This window comes from Balaenoptera ricei, chromosome 21 (assembly GCF_028023285.1).
Source record: "Balaenoptera ricei isolate mBalRic1 chromosome 21, mBalRic1.hap2, whole genome shotgun sequence".
Taxonomy (NCBI): Eukaryota; Metazoa; Chordata; class Mammalia; order Artiodactyla; family Balaenopteridae; genus Balaenoptera; species Balaenoptera ricei.
Genome location: NC_082659.1, coordinates 34435687 through 34456498, shown reverse-complemented (window position 1 = coordinate 34456498; position 20812 = coordinate 34435687). Strand labels below are relative to the sequence as shown.

General features: G+C 38.5%; 1 protein-coding gene and 1 non-coding gene across 12 annotated transcripts in view; one reads left to right on the top strand and one right to left on the bottom strand.

The window, feature by feature from the left end:
* Window positions 1–20812, top strand: part of PSD3 (pleckstrin and Sec7 domain containing 3) — a 585012-nt gene that overhangs the window by 389580 nt on the left and 174620 nt on the right. For all 11 annotated transcript variants that reach the window (XM_059909726.1, XM_059909725.1, XM_059909723.1 and 8 more), the window contains one exon: window positions 17833–17903. In XM_059909726.1, coding sequence (XP_059765709.1) covers window positions 17833–17903 — 71 coding nt within the window. The remainder of the gene's footprint in view (window positions 1–17832; window positions 17904–20812) is intronic.
* Window positions 5193–5330, bottom strand: LOC132356773 (small nucleolar RNA SNORA70). Its single transcript, XR_009500050.1, has one exon. It is a non-coding gene; the product is annotated as a small nucleolar RNA SNORA70 (small nucleolar RNA).

Here is a 20812-nt window from a genome sequence, read left to right as displayed (position 1 = left end):
AAGATTTGGGTCAAAACTCTATGGAAATCCTGATTAACTTGTCTCCAAAAGACCACTTGTCCAGCTCAAGGTTTGTATATTTCATTTTTTTAATTAGCTCTAAGTACTAAATTTGTCAGAGTATTTCCATAATTCCTCATATAAACATTTTTTAAAACTTGGAGATTTTCTTTGCTCTTATTTATTTATTTAGTCTTTTAAAGATATGGTCAGCTCAAAAATTTGTCCAGGAGACAAATCATGATTAAAAGCAAATGTTTTATCTCATAGAAGTATAGGTGTTTACCAAACCCATTAAATCTGACATTAAGGGAAAGCTTTGAACGGTCAAATTTAGAAAACAAAATGTATCTTCTGGATTTTGTCAGGTAGAATGAAAAATAAAGTTCAGTATAAGCTCTTAGCTTTATTAACCTGATGCATGATATTTGTGGAAATCAAGAAAGTGATTGGGAACAACAAGGTACTCAAAATATGAATGTTCTAAATGATGATGAATAACGAGGTAATTAAGTGATTACTCAATATTAGTGCTTTTCCTAAGCACTTCATGCATTGCTTCATTTAATCTTCGCCTTATAAAGCAGGTATTATTACTATTATCCCCATTTTAGTGAGGAGGAAATTCATCTTAAACTTATTAGCCAAAGCTGTAATATAGAATATCAGGATATCTGGTGGGACTAAAATCTGATTATACCAAACAAATTGTGGCACATTATTAAAAGCAGTGCCCATGAGAAAATATGTTTAGAAAACATTTAAGTTCTCCGTGTTTTGTGCAATCAGTACTATCTGTTACAATGTAACATGTATTTAGATGACTAGAGGTCTCAGTCTAGGGCCAGTGGGGCCTGAACATTTCTTTTACTTGGCCAACTTAGCACTTTTTTGTAAATTGAATTGTGTGAATTTAGTTAGGCATTTTCTGGTTGACCGTAGTTTCCACAAACCCCTATATCATTATACCAGGGCTCCTTACACAATAATTGCTACTTTTCTAGACCCAGAGTCTTTTGAGGTTGTGACCCACCTCCTCTCACCCCTGCCTCCCATTTAGACTGAGGTAGGCTTAAGGAGATGGGGGCAGACAGATGGGCAAGACCATACCTAGTGCTGAATTTGTACTTAAATGGTATCAATGTGGCAAAAAATGAAGTGCTTATCTAGTTTTACTACCACAGCCTATATAAGCTGAGATGCAAGAAGTGAATTTTTTCCCTACATGAATTAAACACTCCTCAAAGTACCTAAGACTATACATGTACAAAGACTGTGTTAAATATAGCCTCTCTCCTCTTAGGAGCTTACATTTAGGTGTACCATACAGAGAGTAATTACCATCTAGAATCCACAGCACAAGTTTCTAAATACATATATTGTTAGCTAAGGTACCATATAAAACATTCAAAATTGAGTGGGAGAAGTACAGTTGGGACCATGCTGACATTCTCCAAGATAACAAGATATCCAAAGGGCAGTGGAATAGATAAGAGGGCCCAGAAGCAGCAGTGTCCAGTGTTTATGGTAACTTGATTATACAACAGAGGAATTGATTCAGATAATTAAAGACAACAGAACTATTTCAGTAAATGGTGCTCAGGGTGTGGGCGGTGGTATGTGTGGTGAGGTGAGGTATGTGGTGTCTGTGGAGGGGGTGAGGTGGGTGTAGTGTGTGTGCTTATGGAATGAGGGTAGGGTGGGCAGTATGTGTGTGTCTGTGTATGTTCCCCACCTCAGCCCAACCAGAAAAATTAGTTTCAGGTAGATTAAAGGTAAACATTTGAGAGATAAAATCTAAAATGTTTAGATCAAAATGTGAAACGTCTTAATAACCTTTGGGTAGAGAAGGCTTTCTTAAGATTTAGAAAAACAAAAACAGTGAAAGGATATATTGCTATATATGATTACATTAATGTGAAGACTCCTCTTTTAAAAAGTTAGAAGGTAATCCACAGTTTGGGAGAAGATACTCTGTAGCATATTATATTACTAATAATGGATTAATATTGTGTGTGTAAAGGAATCTTAAATTAATTAGAAAGATGACATAACAGAAAAATGGGCAACAGTTGGAACAGACCATTCACAGAAAAAGAAATTGCAGTGATCCATAAATATATATGAAGAGATACTTAGCCTCACCAGTAATCAAGAATATTCAGATTAAACACACAGTGAGATATCATTTCACATATGTCACATTGGCCAGAATTTGAAAGAGTGATAATACCAAATGCTGGCAAGGATTTTAGAGCAGTGAGCACTCTTCCACCCCGTGAATGTGAGTGTCGGTGGTATCACCACTTTGGAAGACAGTTGGCAATAATCAATAAAGTTGGAAGAGCCTACACCTGTGTCTCAGTTAACCCTGTCCTAGGTACGTATCTACAGAAACTCTTGCCATTTTACAAGGGGGGGATTGTTCATAGCAACATTATATTAGATCAGAATAAAACAACCTAAATGGCCCTTAATAAGAGATTGGAAAGGTTTCATATATTCATATAGTAGAAAACTATGTAACAGTGAAAAGCAAGTAACTAGAGTTACGATTTTTAACATGAATGACTCTCACAAAAAGTAATGTTTAATGAAAAAAAGCAACTTGCAGAAGAATGTCCACATATGGTAACATCTTAAAGCATGTAACACAGCACTATTTTTAATAGGAACACATTCACATATAGAAATCATTAAATATGGCTTAGTGGTTACCTCTGGCAAGGGGAAGAACATGCAGTCAGTGAGGAGTACCTAGCAATTCAACTATATTGACAATTTTTAAAAATTAGGTACACGTATGTTTCTTGCTCTTGATAACCTTCTGATCTCTTAATGTTTCATTATAAAATTTTTAAAACTTGATAGAACACCTGATTGCATGGGAAATTTAGAAGCAGTTGGTATTTTTCTTGAAATCTGTGCAAGAAAAATAATAATTATAAAACCAAAAACCCCAAAATTAGTATTCACCAGTGTAATATTTTAAACCTTCACCACAATAATAAAATTTTGGTTTTTTGTTTTTCACATTTAGAAATGTAAAAGATTTAATTATGGTTACACAATGGAGTGTAAATATTGTCCACCTTGACCCTGTAAGAGTACAGATGAAAGAATTTGGGGTATAAAAGTGGAGAGGGGAGAGCCCAAGGGAAACAGGGATAGAGCCATCATGCTACTCTTAGAGAGAAGTGGAAAGGGGCTACCTAATACCCAGGAAGCAGGAAATAATGTTGTTAGCATGCTCTTAAAACTACTGGGGCAACAAATAAGATGCAGATAAAAAGCCATACAAATGTACTGGGCAGGTGGAATGGAGCAGTCACATTTGCTAAGTCCTCATTTCTCGCAGCAGAAAATCAATAGAGAATTTTACAATCTATTATCACAGCACATTGTTTAGGGATATGATGCAAATTAACTACCCTGAGAAACAGTAAATGTTAAAAGGTGGTTTCTTGTGGAAAATGGTATTGGAGGAGTTGGGAAGAAGTGAATCAAAGAAGCTAATTATGTGGACATACCACTTTAATAATTTTGAAATATTTTAATCACATTTCCAGTATAGATTCTTCAGTGATTTTACCCACCTGAGATTTGTTTCTATTTGAAATGTTGAAATGTTAATTGCTTTTTAAGGGTGTGGGAGCCATATTTGTTTCACATTTTAGATCTCATTTTAAACACTTTGGATGTAAGGAGTGTTGAGTAGTGTCTTGAGAAGGTTAGGGGGTTTCACTCACTTTAGAGGGTTTTATACATTGCCTGTCAGTGAAAGTTTTGAAAATTCAGTCCCACATGTCAAATTTGAGAGAGTAGATGTTATTCTGAGTCACAGTTACTGAAAATAGAGTTTATAATGGCACTGCAGGCAGAATTCTTTGTTATTGTATAACACTGGGAACAGCGACACTGTAATTAAGAGATAATAAAAGTGGAATATTTTTTCCCAGAAGACAGTGTCTCCTCCTATTAGAGACAGACTCTTTAAGTGGAGGCAAAGCAAAGCAATTGTTTTAAAACTAGGCTAAGTTCCCCCCTCCTTGCCACTTTGCTGTTCTGTGGCAGCAGGGTTGTATAATGAAGCCCTGTGACACAAGGCCAAAGAGCAGTGCCATGAGGGTGGCCATTTGAGTCCCCAAGTAGGAGTTTGGTGGCGGTCTAGTTCTGGTGGCATTTTATCTGTGTTCGATGAGGAGTGCCTCTTCACAATTCTACATTTAGACTAAAAGAATAAGTTTTAGGTTCTTAAGTTCCATTTTGATGGCTCTTGTCTTTCATTTAAAATCCACCCTTTCCTGCATTAGTGTTGGTTAAAAGAGGTCACCCACCATTCTCCTCAGAAACAATACTTTTGACAAGGAATGTGGAATAGAAACTATAATCTTTTAGCACCAAAAAAATCTGTTCAGAATCTGAATATTTCTTTCTGAAAGAAGAATGCACAGTTTTCACTACATCCGATTTTTAGAAATTATTCTGTTTGTACTGTTGACTCATTCTATTTATATTTTCAGTATAGTTAAAATTTAGGAGAAAGAAGAAAATAATCTTGATGTCTCTATGTTTGTTTATTACAGTTTATCAAAGTCTTCAGTAACCTGATGTAAATTTGAAATTAAAAATGCAATACTGGTTTCCTAAAGGAAATAATTATGGTGATGGAAATTTATGTACCAAAATTTTATCACTGGATAGTACAGAATTAAGAATTTGAGCTTTGAAACTAGGTAGATCATTGATTCATTTTAGAAGTTTTTTTTCTTTTTTGGACAGGATAGTAGAATTTATTGGTGGGCAAGTAGGGAGGGGACAGCGCCAAGGCTCTCGCGAGTGCAGGGCCCGCCATGTGTCCAGGGGCCACGATTAGGGATGTATTTGACCTCACACCCATCCGGGATGGGCCGCTTTTCTGCCACCATGCTTTCAAATTCATCCTCATTAAACTTAGTAAATCCCCCCTTCTTGGAGATGTGGATCTTCTGGCGGCCAGGGAACTTGAACTTGGCCCTGAGGAGGGCCTCAGTCACATGCTCCTTGTTCTGCAGCTTGGTGCGGATGGACATCATGACCTGGCCAGTGTGGACCCTGACCACTGCGCCCTGGGGCTTTCCAAAGGCACCGCACATACCTGTCTGGAGCCTCGACTGGGGGCAGCATACCAGTCATGAATGTCCACTGGAAAGGGCTGAATCCAACATCCCTTAGGGCAACGCATACTGGCAACAGGCTCATACACTACACTACCAAGGAGCCTGTGTTTGCAGCCACTGCGCACCAGGCCCCCATGGGGAAAAGAGCACAGTCAGCTTAACTGGCTGCAAAGTAGAAATTCTTTCGAGCACCAGCTGTGTGCCAGTCCATTCACTCTTGATGGGAAATAAGGAGAGGGAGGGGATATACCTGAGCAGGTGTCATTCAGCTGAAAGCTGAATTGCGAAAGGAGGTCCATAACATCTTTGGATACAAATGGCATATATAAGAGTATTCCAGTGAGGGAAATAGGTAATGCAAAAGCCTCAAGGTGAGAATGCCACCTTAAGGTGCTTATTAGCACAGTGTCTGGCACATAGAAAGAACCTAATTGTTATTTAAGGACTTAATTGTTATTTTAGGTACAGAATATTAGCAGCAGCAGCAGCGTTATTGCCATCAGCATCTTGGGAACAGCTGAATGACCAGCAAGAGCAATACAGTATCACTCTTGCAGTCATTTTTAAAATGACATATGATATATAAGTAGAAATATTTAAAGGAAATAAGTATGATATCCCAATTTTGTGGCAGATGTGTGCATAGTAAAATGATTAGGAGCTTATATACTGAAATGCTCTCTGGTGGTTAGGCTGGTGATTTTACATATTTTTTCTATGTGTGGTTTTTTCTGTTATTTTCCATATTTTTTATTTACTTTGAAATTTTTTTTTGCCATTGACACTGGACGAATATAACTTACATTATCAGGGAAAATCAGTATTTTATGTTAAACATTTGTTATTTAAAATATAACATCAATGCAATAGAATATTTAAAGGCCTAATGAAATATAATGATGTCTAAAATATAGTAAAATGTTTTCAAAATAAAGACAAATGGAAAAAGGTATAACAAACACTTAGCATGATTACCAATAAAAATTAATGATTGTTAAATAACAAAAATTCAATAAAATAAATTTAAAAGATATAATTGGCTTTATTAAACCATCAGTCAGTTGGGCAGCATCCCACCTTGCAAGCAGAGAGGAGCTCAGAGGAGCCGTACGAAGTGGAAGGCTTTTATAGGCAGGAGGGAAGGGAAAAGGGGAGAGTGGTCACCTCATCTTCTTCTGGGGTATGGAAAGGGCCTGTGTAGCAGATTTCCTCCTTGCTGCTGACAAGAAACTTCCAGACTAGTTGGTTAAGACCATTCCTGGCAGAGGTTGTACTGCAATTACTGCAATTAGGTTAGTTATTAAGCCTCGATCTGGTGAGGTGGGCTGAGCACAAGTGACTCCATTTGGGGCCTGTTGTCTCTTTTTTAAGATGACTTATTAGGTGGTGGGTATTAAACCTCCCTTTAAAAAATCTGCTAATGGCTGTTGTGGTACTGTTCTTACCATAAATAAATTGGGGATGGGGATCGTTGACAAATGTTTCATGTTGTTTTAGCAGCACTTAGTAATTTGTATCAAGGCTGCCTGTTGCAGTCCTCTTAGGAATGCAGTCCTGATTACAAGGTGGGAAGTCCCAAGGTGGGAAGGGGTGAAGCTCTTCCAAGCACTGGCAGTCCAAACAAATGGAAGAGGTTGGCCTGACATGGAAAAGCTAACAGTTGCACACATGGTGGCATCACTTCAGATGCAGTCCATGGCAGTGGGCTGTTTTCTGGCATCTGTGTCAGCGGCCTTGTAAGAAGGGTTGGGAACCATGTTTCAGAAAGAGGAGCTGGCAGTCTCTCCTGAAGCTCCTAAGTTTGGGGGAAAACAGTCAGACTGCTGTCATCTTCCCTGAGAACAGACTCTGTCTGCAGGCTGCTCTTCCTTGCCACTAGGAATTATTTTTGTTGACCTGTAGTAGCTTTTGCCCAGGGGTGCTTTAAAGGTGCCAATGGGGCTTGGGCTATTTTACAATTAAGCTAGCCTATTTGAATTCTATTTGTAGAAATGCATGCTCAGAAGCATCTTTGACTCTAAAGTTTATTGGTCATAAGGTTCTTGTGAAGTTGAAGAAACTTGATTTGGTGTCACTTGATGAGCCAGATTCAGGCTTATCTGATTTAGCAGTTACCGGCATTCCTCAGATAGACTGTAATAATTTACCCTTCCATTTTATTTTAGTATGTTGCTCTCTGTAAGTTTGATAATGAATCCTGTAAATTTCTCAAAAAATTATGAAAAAACATAGTATGCTTGATTTTCTTGGAGTTCAGTGTTCATACCTTTCACATATAATGAAGTTATTGAACTTCAGTAACATTTTGCTATTGTCCAGCTTTTTAAGGTGGTTATTAAAATAGCAAGTTCTCCAGCGTCTTCCTTCAGTTTATAAGAATTATGAGCATGGTGACTATGGTTAATAACACTGTATTACATAACTGAAAGTTGCTAAGAGGATAGATCTTAAAAGTCCTCATCACAAGAAAAAAACTGCAGCAATGTATGGTGATGTTAAGTACACTTATAGTGGTCACCATTTTGCAATATAGACAAATATTGAATCATGTTGTACACCTGAAACTAACACAATGTTACATGTCAGTTATATGTCAATTTTTTTTAAAAAGAATTATGGGATGGTGTTTGTTTCCTAGAATTTAAAGTCCCTTTCCACAGATGTCCATTCTTTAATAATTATTGAAAACCCATAGTTATTTGTCAAACTATGTTTGTTCCTTATGAGCCTGGGTCTTTACTGATATCTTATTTCCATATCTAACATCCTCTTGTTGAAATAATCTGTGTGAAAATTTTATCCTGCCTCCTCTTTGCTCTTTAACCAACCTGAGTTTTCAAATGTATTTCACATAAACGATGGAGACACTTTTAAAAAAAATTATCTTTAATGTTTGTTGAGTTGCCTCATCTACATGCCTATTTAGGACATCTGATGCTTTTCTTCTTTTTCGAGTTTTTAATCTGCTCTCTGGACACAATAACAAATAGTACTTGCTTGGAGATTCCATTCTAGTATAGGGGGAGCTCAATAATAAATAGGTGGTATTTCAGGTGACTCTTAAGTGATCCAGAGAAAAATAAGGCAAGGTGAGGAGAGGAAGCCCTGGGGGAGGTGACATCTGAGCAGCAACATGATTGAAGTGAAGGGGCAGGTCATGCTGGTATCTGGGGAAGGAGCAGCCAAGAAAATGTGAGGGATAGTTAATAGATAGTTAATCTATCAAAATTCTAAAAAAGTTTATATGACTCTAGTATTTGTTTTTCCTGAAAAAATAACTATATTCTGGGTCATTTTTGTCTTTCTCGTTGCCTGCACACTTTTCCCGTAACCTTAGCTCATGATGATATGTTCTTATTATGTCCTGCCCTCTTCTCCAACCTCAGCACAAGTCCTTTACATTCTTCCTGTGCTTCTAGCAATGGCTAGCTGTGAAACCATCTCCAAGCTGAGTGGAGGAAGGTATTTGTTTACAAGCTGGGTTTGTACATTTTTATAGCTTATTACTTGGGTAGAAATTTCTCCATCAGCTTTTGTTCCTCCTCCCACTGTTCACTTTTACTGTTTGCATTCATGTTTGATGTCTCCAATGTCAAGACAGGACAGGACCTGGGACAAAATAGAAACAATAAATATGTTAATGAATGTGCTGTACTCCATCCTCCCCCCAATTAAATTAAGGGTGAAAGTTTACCCCTTTTCTATTAAAAATGCATCAGGAATGTCTGGGGCCGGTGTGTGGGGGAGTTTCTTCTCAAAATATTGACTTTAACAAAGAAGAATTTCTGAATACATGAATGATGTTTAAAAAGTAAGTCTTTGTGTTTTAGCATGGAAATTGGATGCATTTTCTTTTAGCAGACAGTATCCCTAACAATAAAAAATACACTTTTAAAAGATTCACATATATTAACTCATCTGATATTCATAACCCTATGAGGTGTAGGTAGCATTTAATTATTGTTTTACAGAGACAGTAAGTGACGCATGGAGAGGCTGACTTGCCCAAGGTCACTCAGCTGAAACCAGAATTTCAAATCATGTGCTCTCTGTGGAAAATACTATGTTGGCTTTTGTCCAGAGGCCATACTGATAAAGGATGGTGGTGATCGGTGTTACGAGACTTCTGTAATTGAGATCCATGTTTTGATTCAGTGTCTTAGTCCAGATATACTGTAGAGAAGGCAGAGGACCAAAGAAAAATCCCCCTTTTCTTTCTGCTGAAAACGAAATCCTCATTTAGAACCTTCTCTGACTTGTAAACCCTACACATGGGTAGAATTAGTGACTTCCTTCTCTCTTTACCTGCTTGAAACCTCCACTGTGGTTGCTTTCGGTTAGTGCCATGCTACCATTTGGTTTATACAGCTTCTCATGTTGTATTAAGTTTCATTGTTAATGTGGACTGTTTGGGGGTAGGGTTTGTGTCCTAATAACCTTTATGAAACAACACTGTAAAGTAATTATTGTATGTTGTAGTGTCATTTTATAGATTTATAACCAGAGATGTTAGGCAACTTGTTGAAAGTCAGAGAAATAGTAGACAGCAGGGTATGAATAAAATCCAAGTTTCCTGGTTCTTGGTCCAGAGTACTTTCTGCCATTCCAGAAAGATCGATTTAGGGTAAGAGTCTTGACTTCTTAAAGGAATAGAATCACATCCAGAGTGAACATCAACCTGCCAGGGGCATCCTGGGGAGCATATTCTTCCAATTCTCTCTTGTGTTTCATGTTCTGTTGTCTACCAGTGATGTAAACCTATTTCTGTTATAAAAAGAAGGAAATATTTTTCAGGGAAAAACAATAGGTATAGGTTGTACTTCTAGTTCCTGTAAGGCTGCCCCAGTTTTTCCTTTTATAAAATAGAGTTGACTGCAGGTAACAGCTCCCAGTCGTAAAGAGAAAGATTATAAGGATTAACTGATTTTTTTTAAGTGTGTAAATTGCCTTCAATGTTTCAAAGGTAAATGATTTAGAAATATAAGATAGTAATAGTACTGTTTTATTTCTACCACTCTGTTATAAACCTGGAGATAATTAACACTATGAGTTGCTTAATATTGTGTGAGTTTTCTCCCAAAGGTAACTTCTGTTGTGCGCAGCTGGGATTCCATTGCTTCAAGCAGTAATCTGAGTGAGTGTCTCAGTTACTCAACTAAGATTTAATGGTACTTCTTATGGTGGTACCTGAGAATATTTTATGAAACGAAGTTAGGGATAAATATACAAGGATTACTGTTAACTTCACATAATGATTTGTAGGGAGAGCTGTCATCCATGAATTTATCTAAATCCTTTGCATACCAGTCACAGAAAGCAAACTCCCCCTGCCTGGGGTGCACCTCCAGCTGCCTCAGTGACGTAGAATTGAAGAGCTTGCTTCCTACCAAGGTAGCATATCTCTTCATCCTATAATAGAGATACTTTAAGAATTTTGCCCAGTTTTCAGATGCTGTCACTAGGGAATTAAACTTTAGAAATGTCTTGTGCCTTTTACAAATCTCGTACAGACATGTCCCAATTGTGCAGTGTAGAAGGGCTTTTGCTGAGCACATCTTTGCTTCCAAGTTCAGCAAGGTGTTAGATTTATTTTGGAATGCCCTCGGTGGTATGGCATTATTTTAAATGTCTTTCTCCCATTAACATAGAGAAATTGAAGGTATTTTACATGGAGCTTATTACATCCTCGCATTTCCCTTGTTTCCTAGCCTGGCAGGGCCTCCATTGTTAGCCTTCAGGCCATAACTTAAGAATTGTTTCTAATTAGTGTGGATATGGCTTACTGACCTTCTCTACCATTTGGGGAAAAAATGATATTTTTGTCACTTTACTGGGGCAATGGAAGAATGTTTTTCAAGCCAAGAGACAAGAAAGAAAGGTTTGTGTATTAAAAGAAAAAATAGACACTGTCCATACTATGTCTTTCTATGCTTCTTAAGTCTTTCTGATATTAAACTTGAAGAAAAGGAAAAAGTAGATAATCAGGGAACCCACAGTGAGGAGTGGTCAAAAACAGGCCAAGATTTTGATGAAAATAGAAAAATTGGAACAGTAAGATCTTAAACGCAATCTGTTCCCAGTTTGGTTCAGAAGAAATTAAAGTTGGAGAGTATAGCATGCAAATAAAAACCTTTGCATGAAGCTTATACCTTTTGGTGAATTAAAAAAATAAATATCTTTATTTTCTGGCATATATCCATCATTACTCTTTACTGAATATTTCATTGCTCAGGAATATTTTATACTTTCCTCTATGAAAGAAGGGTGACAGGCTGTGCTTTCATTTTTGGTTGTGCATTTAACTATTTTTTAAAGATCAGTGGCAGTAACTGAAGCCAAAATATTGTTCATTGTACTTCATATTTTCAAGAAGACTTCTTCAAATGTATAATAAAGATCAGAATATTAATAAGAACTGGTTTATAATATTGAAGATTTAATGATAGTTTCACTACTGCTCAGGTTTGGAACAACTGCGAATTTCTCTTTTGCAGAAATGTGTTGTGTGTGTGTGTGTGGTGTAGAATAATCACAGAGGCTTGTTGACTTTTTTGTTTCTTGTTTTACTTTGACTATCACCCCTGTATCTCAGAGTTAACCAACTCATTGTTGCTGAGTCTAGTTTGACTGCTCTCTCCCTGCATACAAACCAGAGTAAAAGTGGCCAGTGCGATGGGGAACCTAGTGCTGCAGGTTAGTGAAGTCTCAGAGTCCACATCTGTAAAATGAAGAATATAGAAGTGGCTCCTCACAGAGTTGTGGGCTTTAGTTAACACACATCCAGTTTTGGAACAGTGCTTAAAACAGTATGTTCTCGATAAATGTTAGCTGATGCTACCACTACTGCTATTAGCCTTATTACTCTGCAAAGTGCTAGGTGAGCTAGGGGGCAGACGCAGGATCACGCCTCAGTTCTGAGCTGCATCGCCATGAGCAGGGGTGCTTCTGAAGGCGTCAGCGAGATCAGAGAACACACCTGCCTTGCATTCCCCTGCTGTCCCATCTTCTCGTTCCCTGCCGTCTATGCTTACCTCACTGGAATAGTACGCCTGACTATTGCAAAGGATTGTCACCTGGAGAGTTTCCCCTTAATGTATCCATAGAACATGTTTCCTCCTCCGAGTTGCACTAGACAGTAGCTTTGAAATCCGTATGTAGGTAGCCCCCTCAGTAGCTTACACCACCTCTCAGAGCTGCAGATGTAGTTATAATAGAGACATCAATGTGAAATAGAGGCAGTGATACGTAACTGAAAGGATCGTTTGGATCAAACAGAACGTGTATAACGCTTGCCCAGTGCTCAGAGCGCTGTGGTGTAGGTGCTCGGTTAGCACTGCTGCCTTCCCCTTTCTTTCCAGTTCTTTGTCTTTATTGTGCACCTCTATCCATATTTTGGGCTTTTTCTCTCATGTGGGCGATTGTAATAGCCTCCTTCCTTGTTCTAGTTTCTCTCATCCTGTCCTCAGCTCCTACCTCCTTATCCTGCTTCAAATGAATTCTAGATTATAAAATTTGTGAATGAATTCTTCAAGAGAAAAGAAAGAACTAGAAAGTCTTTTTTGGCAATACGATGGCCTACAAATTCCAAAACTCGTACATTATAAAACATCTAAAAGTGATTAAAATATTTTTAAACACCTTTTAAATGAGTGGCTGAGCCTGTAACAATGAAAGGGAAATGAGTACAAATCTAGGAAGTGAGCTAGCCCTGGGACTGCTAGCCCTCAGGGCATCTGTGGATCTGGGTGCCCAAGGAGTACTGGAGATAAAACTAGCAGCTTTTGGCACAGAGGACAAAAAGATAGAGTATGAAGGAGCAGTGAAGACGCCTGTGGGGTAGACTGAGAAGTTAGAGTATCAGAAGTTTCAATAGCGGAGACAATGGAGAGACAGTATTCAAACATATGATGACTGCAAGTGTTTGGAAATGATACCTGGGAAGCCCAGAGCTGGATAAACGTGAAGAAACCTGTGCGTAAACATAACATGAAGTAATGTCTTCATGAGAAAAAGTAATTGTCCACCTAGAATTTTTTTAAATTAATTAATTTATTTATTTTTGGCTGCGTTGGGTCTTTGTTGCTGCGCACGGGCTTTCTCTAGTTGTGGCAAGCGAGGGCTACTATTCTTTGCGGTGCTCAGGCTTCTCATTGCGGTGGCTTCTCTTGTTGCAGAGCATGGTCTCTAGGTGCGTGGGCTTCAGTAGTTGTGGCACGCGGGCTCAGTAGTTGTGGCTCACGGGCTGTAGAGCACAGGCTCAGTAGTTATAGTGCACGGGCTCAGTTGCTCTGCGGCATGTGGGATCTTCCCAGACCAGGGCTCGAACCCGTGTCCCCTGCATTGGCAGGCAGATTCTCAGCCACTGCGCCACCAGGGAAGTCCCTAGAATTTTTTATGAAATAAAGACATTTTCATATGAAGAAAAACAGAAGAAGATTTGCCACCGAAAGACCCTCACTAAAAGAACTTCTAAGTATAGATTTCAAGAAGTAGTTGAAAATGGCCTCCAAAAACAACCTGAGTTACAGAAGTAACAAATAAAGTTAATATTATAGTAAACATGAGGGAAAATCTAAGCAGACAGTGGCAATTTATACAAAATGTCTACTTCAGTAGTATTAAACAAGACAAAAGTAATAGACACTGTTATCATGTAAGGTTGGAGACAGTTGATGAGTTAAAATACGCCAAGATTCTTTTATTTTCAAGAAGAAGGAAAGCAGTCTTTGGACTCTGGGTATGCATGTTAAAAATAGCCGTGGAAGCGTAGTCTAGTGCACAAAACAGTATCTTTTCATCAAGTTTGGCAAATACCTTTTCACAGTAGGCACCCAGATATTTGTTAAAATGCATCTACCTACCAACCCGCTACCACCCTTGTAGTTAGAGCCTTGCAGTAGGATACATCTGGTTTCCAATCAGTAACCTCACTGATTCCTTCCACCATGTTCATTATGTAACTACAGTTATAGCTCTTTCCCCAGCCTTCTGTACTTAATAATGTATGTGCTATGATGTCAGATTTAACTCCCTCTACAGTTGTCATTATGAGGGACAATGCTCCCCATTCACTGGGGTCCAGCCCTTGTGTTTCACGTGGCAAGCCTCACCAAGGGTGCAAAAGCCATAGCCACACTGTGTGTGTGTGGCTTTAAAATCAGGGCCGCTGAGGCTGCCTCTACAGCCTTCCCATCCTGTTTAGTGCACAGTGGTTCCTTTCTTCCCTGAATTCCACTGTAAAATGGAGGTAATACTAGTGTCTTATTTTTAGCATTGTGGTGTCCGTTAAACAACTAAGTTATAATTGACCAAAAACAAGACTAAGTTTTACACTTCTGTGGGAGCTGGAAAAATAGAGCATGGCACACAGGGTTAATGCTCCCTGACTCAGCATTAGTCACCCACAGGTGACTTGAGATCCGAGTTCGGTTGGAGAGGTCTTTGGGATCCATTTCTAGGAGGCTTAGTGTGGTAAAGATGAAGATCTGTTAAAAGTTTTTGTGAACATGTACACGAATTTGTTACCAAATTGGTGGACTAGACCCACACTTGGGTCCTAACCCGCGAGGAGACTCCTTGTCTCCGTCAAGGAGGTTCTTTTTCTGCTCGGATTCACACAGCCAATAACGAAACCAGTGAAGAGCCTGGGACAGCACAGGCTTTATTCAACGGCCAAAGAATGGAAAGAAGCCAGAACTTGGTTCCCAAATCAACTTTTTTTTTTTTCTTTTTTTTTTATTATTTATTTATTTATTTATTTTTGGCTGTGTTGGGTCTTCGTTTCTGTGCGAGGGCTTTGTCCAGTTGCGGCAAGCGGGGGCCACTCTTCATCGCGGTGCGCGGGCCTCTCACTATCGCGGCCTCTCTCGTTGCGGAGCACAGGCTCCAGACGCGCAGGCTCAGTAGCCGTGGCTCACGGGCCCAGCTGCTCTGCGGCATGTGGGATCTTACCAGACCAGGGCTCGAACCCGTGTGCCCTGCATTGGCAGGCAGATTCTCAACCACTGCGCCACCAGGGAAGCCCCCCAAATCAACTTCTTAACCCAATTCAGGCAGAGACACAATGTACATAGGAGGGTCCAGGTAAAAGGGAGGGAATTGGAAAGAGAGGGAGGAATATTCATGAATAGAGGTGTGGTTTGGATCCGGACCTGATGCAACATTCCTTTTCAGTCCTTGTATGGGCTTTTCCAGTTGTTGTCATGGCAGTTGTTAACTATCCTGGTGCCAGTGGGTGTGTTGATTAGCTAATATGGCTCAAGGTCACTGGAAGTCAAATCTTCCCCCATCTTGGGCTTAGTTGGTTCTAACCAGTTCTTCTTTTTCTCCTTGCAGCTTCCTCCTGAAACTTAGATAAGAGCAATTGGTTTGCATTTGAGGGAGGGGCAGGGTTATGATTCTGGGGCAACAACCTTGGTAACAGATTACTAGATTTCTACTTGAAAAACGGAAAACTAGATTTGTAAATCTTTACACTGAAGGAATCTCAAGATGCCACTAAATTAGTTTTAGGGCTTTGGGGAAAGCCTTTCAAATCCAGGACCTATGTTCCTCCTATAGAAAACAGAAGGGTTTCTCTAAGTTTTTCTCCAGCATTAGCCAGTGCTTTGCCTTAAGTTATATGAATTATCCACATTTTAAAATGAAGCAGCTGAAGTCCTGAGAGGTTGGGAGACTGGTCGGGAGTTACTGAATTAGGGTTAGTGGGTGAGAGGAGAGGTTTGAGACAAGGTCTAGAGACCAGCTGGTCTGCCTTCCAGCAGGTACCTCCACCACACCAGCTGCCTCTGTCCTGCTCTGCAGCAGCTCCTGCAGCCCGGGGCCACTTGTGTGTGCCCTGCTCTCACATGGCCCGGATCAGAATTTGACATCTATTGAAAAAGGCAGTCAACATTTATTTCATATATATATATATATATATATATATATATATATATATATATATATATATGATGATCTATGGCTTTCTTTATAGTAGCCACTTGTTTTTCTTTATAAAGAAGGTTATGGCGCTTCCCTGGTGGCGCAGTGGTTAAGAATCCACCTGCCAACGCAGGGGACATGGGTTTGAGTCCTGGTCCAGGAAGATCCCACATGCCGTGGAGCAACTGAGCCCGTGTGCTACAACTACTGAGCCTGCGCTCTAGAGCCGCGAGCCACAACTACTGAGCCAACGAGCCACAACTACTGAAGCCCACACGCCTAGAGCCTGTGCTCCGTAACAAGAGAAGCCACCACAGTGAGAAGCCCCCACGCCGCAATGAAGAGTAGCCCCCACTCGCCGCAACTAGAGAAAGCCCACGTGCAGCAACGAAGACCCAACACAGCCAAAAATAAATAAATAAATAAATAAATTTTAAAAAAAAGAAGATTATGGTATACATTTTTTGATCATTTATTTTTGAGTACACACTTTAAAACCTTACGTGGTGGAAACAGATGGGATGAAATTTTTTTATTTCCCCTGGAAACCTACAGAGTGGATGTTTTGAGTCCTTTTTTTGCCAGGTGGATATCTCAGTATGGTATTGGCAGGAGCACCCATGTTCTGTAGGTGGCTATTCACCTAGTTTCCAAGCCTAAGGATTCTTCAGTCAAAGGAGATTTAAAAGATTTGCTTAAGAATAATGCACTTCCTAATTTAATCAGGCATCCAGGTTAAAGACAGCCTAAAGGCAGCCGAATAGTTGATAACAGAATAAGAATAAATGGCCCTTCCTACATATTTGGTAGACATGTTTAGAGAAATGGTATTCAGGTAATAACCTTTTCCAGTTACAGATTTTAATTTTATCAAGATTAAGAATAAATAGTAAACTGTTTTGCTAATCTGCGCTTTTACTTTAGGACAATCTGTAAAGTTTTATATAAGTCAATAGAGAAATTCTACTTTATACTCCAGGAAAATATAAATAAAGGAAATGTAAGGACCTCCGGAAGAAACTTAGTTTGGAGAATTTTTATAAAGGTGCCTAATGTCTGCCTTGCACTATACTAGGTTCTGTGAATTCTGAAGATGAAGGATACCTGTTCTCAGGTTATCCACAGTCTACTGAAAGAGACATTTAGACAAAAAAATATTATGTTACAGGGCGGCAGGATCTGCCGCAGAGGTATCACAAATTGCCACAGGAGTAATAATAATTAAAGTTACAATCCAGCTGGTGGATGTTTGGGAGAAAGGCCAAGAGGAGTCCTTTTATATTCCGGGACTTTTTTCTTATGACTCCTGGAAACTTTGATGAAGCCATGAAGGCTCTGGTTCGTGAGCCCTTAGATGAATGTGTATTTCCAATATGCCTCTTGCTTTTTCAGTCTTTTAGTCACCTCTACTGGAGCACGGACCGCAGAGCCTTGCTGCTTGGGCTCAGAGTCCTGCTTCTCCTCTTCCTAGTTATGTGACCATGAGCAGAGTACTTCTCTATGCTTCAGTTTTATAAACAGACAAGAGTAATAGTACCTACCTCACAGTGTTATTGTGAGGATTAAATGAGATAATACTGCCTGCTACACAGTAAGCCTCAAGAAAATTTTAGTTCTCATTATTATTAGTTTCGGTAGCAAATGAACCAGGAATATTGAAGCATAATCACCATGTTGACCTTTTAGGTTCTCCTTCGAAAAACGCAAATTTCCATCAAATAAAATTTTTCAATTTTTTTTCCCTTTCTAGCTCCAAGAGGAAAGCGAGGATGGAAGACCTTTTATGCTGTACTAAAGGGAACAGTTCTTTACTTGCAAAAGGTAAAAGTAAATACATAAAAAATGAAGCCCGTAAAACTTTATGAAGTGATAATTAGGTTACCTAGAAAATATTCACTTTGCACAAAGAGGCCACATCAAACACCCAAAAGACTGTTTAATTGATATCTAAATTCTCTTTTAGATTTTTGTTTGTTTGTTTCTGGTGCAAAAATTGTTTTGGAAATTATTTATGTATATATGTATATATATTACATTTTATAAATATAAAAGATTATATACATGTATATGTGAGTGTATGTGATCAGAGGGAGTGGATGAGCTGTGTTCTAATTATATTCAATCAGAAATGTTGAATATAAGTTGATAAGTTAGACTTCATATTGTCTGTTCAGGTTCAGATTGTGGTAACACTTGTTTCAATGGGTATTTATACTATAGATTAGTTCTATCCCTCATTTATTTAGTTATTTATCTTCATTTAGATCCTACCTAAATCTAGAAACACATTTTCATTCAAGTCCTGGTATTTAACACTGCAAATGTATTCCAGTTACCTGGGTAAGTGTTTGACCATACCATTTCCTGTCAGGGTCCTTTCTTCTAATCCCCAAGTCTGGAAATTATTAGTTTGGTATCAAGTTTATATATTCTGACCTTTGAAGGGTAGTCCCTGGAGCTTCCGCCTCCCTAGCTCTGTGTGCGTGGAGATGGGAAAGTTGTGTCTTGACTGGAATAAGTACACCACCTCCCAGGGCCCAACAGGACTCTAGTTCCCACCTTGAAGGGAAGCTTGGAAATACTTTTTCTTTTTAATGTGATAAAAAACATAATGTGAGATCTCCCTCAATAAAATTTTAAGTGAATAGTACAGTATTATCAACTTTATAAGCACCATGTTATACAGTAGATCTGTAGAAATTTTCCGTCTTGCATGACAAACAATACCCCATGAACAGCAGTTCTCCCATTTCCCCCTCTCCCCAGCCCCTAGCAACCACCTTTCTACTCTCTGTTTCTATAAGTTTGACTCTCTCAGGTACTTCACATAAGTGGCATCAAGCAGTGTTTGTCCTTCTGTGACTGGCTGATTTCACTTAACGTAATGTCCTAAAGGTTCATCCATGTTATAGCATATGACAGGATTTTCCTCTTTTTTATGACTGAACAATATTCCATTGTTTACTTCATTTTCCTTTTCCATTCATTCGTCCATGGACATTTATATTGTTTCTACCTCTTGGTTATTGTGAACAATACTGCAGTGAACATGGTGTGCAGATATGTCTTTGAGATCCTGATTTCAGTTCCCAGAAGTGGAATTGCTGGATCATATGATAGCTCTACTTTAAATTTTTTGAAGAACCTCTATATTGTTTTCCACGGTGGCTGAATCATTTTAAATTCACACCAACAATGCACAGGAGTTCCAATTTCTCCAAATGCATGTCAACATGTGTTATTTTCTGGGTTGTTTTAAAAAAATTATTGTTTAATAATGGCCATACTAACAGGCGTGAGATGATACTTCATTGTGATTTTGATTTACATTTTCCTGACAATTAGTGATGCTGAGCATTTTTTCATATCCCTGTTGACCATATGTGTGTTGTCTGTGGAGAAATGTTTATTCAGATCCTTTGACCATTTTTTAATCAGGTTATTTGGGTTTTTTGCTATTGAGCTGTAGGAATTCCTTACATATTTTGAATATTAATCCCTTATCATATATGTGGTTTTCAGGTATTTTCTCCCATTCCGTAGGTGGCCTTTTCACTCTCTTGATTGTTTCCTTTGTTGTGCTTAAGCTTTTTAGTTTTACGTAATCCTGTTTCTCTATTTTTGTTTTTGTTACCTGTTGTTTTGGTGTCATACCCAAGAAATCATTGCCAATATCAATGCCAAGAAGCATTTCCTCTGTGTTTTCTTCTAGGAGTTTCATAGTTTCAAAGCTTAAACATTTAAATCCATAATGAGTTGACTTTTGTGTATGGTCTATGGTAAGGATGAACTTGCATTCTTTTTCACGTGGACACCCAGTTTTCCTAGTACTATTTGTTGAGGAGATTATCTTTTCCCCTTTGTGTTCTTTTGGGACCCTGTGGAAGATCAGTTGATGGGATTGTTTCTGGGCTCTCTCTTCTGTTACATTGGACTACATGTATGTCTTTATACCACTACCATAATTTTTTGATTACTATGGCTTTGAAATATGTTTTGAAATGGAGAAGTGTGAGGATTCTAAATTTGTTATTCTTTCTCAAGATTGTTTGGAGTATTCAGGATCCTTTGTAGTTCCATATGAATGTGATGGTGAATTTTTCAATTTCTGCAAAAACTATCATTGGGATTTTGGTAAGGATTACATTGAATCGGTAGATGACCTTGGATAGTATTGGCATTTTGATAATATTAAGTCTTCCAATCCATGAACATGGGATGTCTTTCCATTTATTTGTGTCTTTAAATTCTATCAGCAGTGTTTTGTATTTTTTATTGTATAAGTTTTTCACTCCCTTTATTAAGTTTATTCCTAAAGTATTTTATTGTGTTTGATTCTGTTGTAAATGGAATTGTTTTCTTAATTTCCTTTTTGGATTGTTCATCATTAGTTTATAGAAATGCAACTGATTTTTACACATTTACTTTTGTATCCCGCAACTTTGCTGAATTTATTTCTTAGTTCTAACAGTTCTTTTGTGGAATCTTTAGAGTTTTCTGTATTTAAGGTCATGGAATTTGTAAACAAAGATAATTTTACTTTTTCCTTTCCTATTTGGATGTCTTTAATTTTTTTTTCTTCTCTGATTGCTGGGCTAGGACTTCGGTACTGTGTTGAATAGAAATGCCAAGAGTGGGCATTTTTGTCTTGTTTCTTTTCTTAAAGGAAAAGCCTTCAGTTTTTCACCATTGAGTATGAAGTTAGCTGTGGGCTTTTTATATATGGTCTT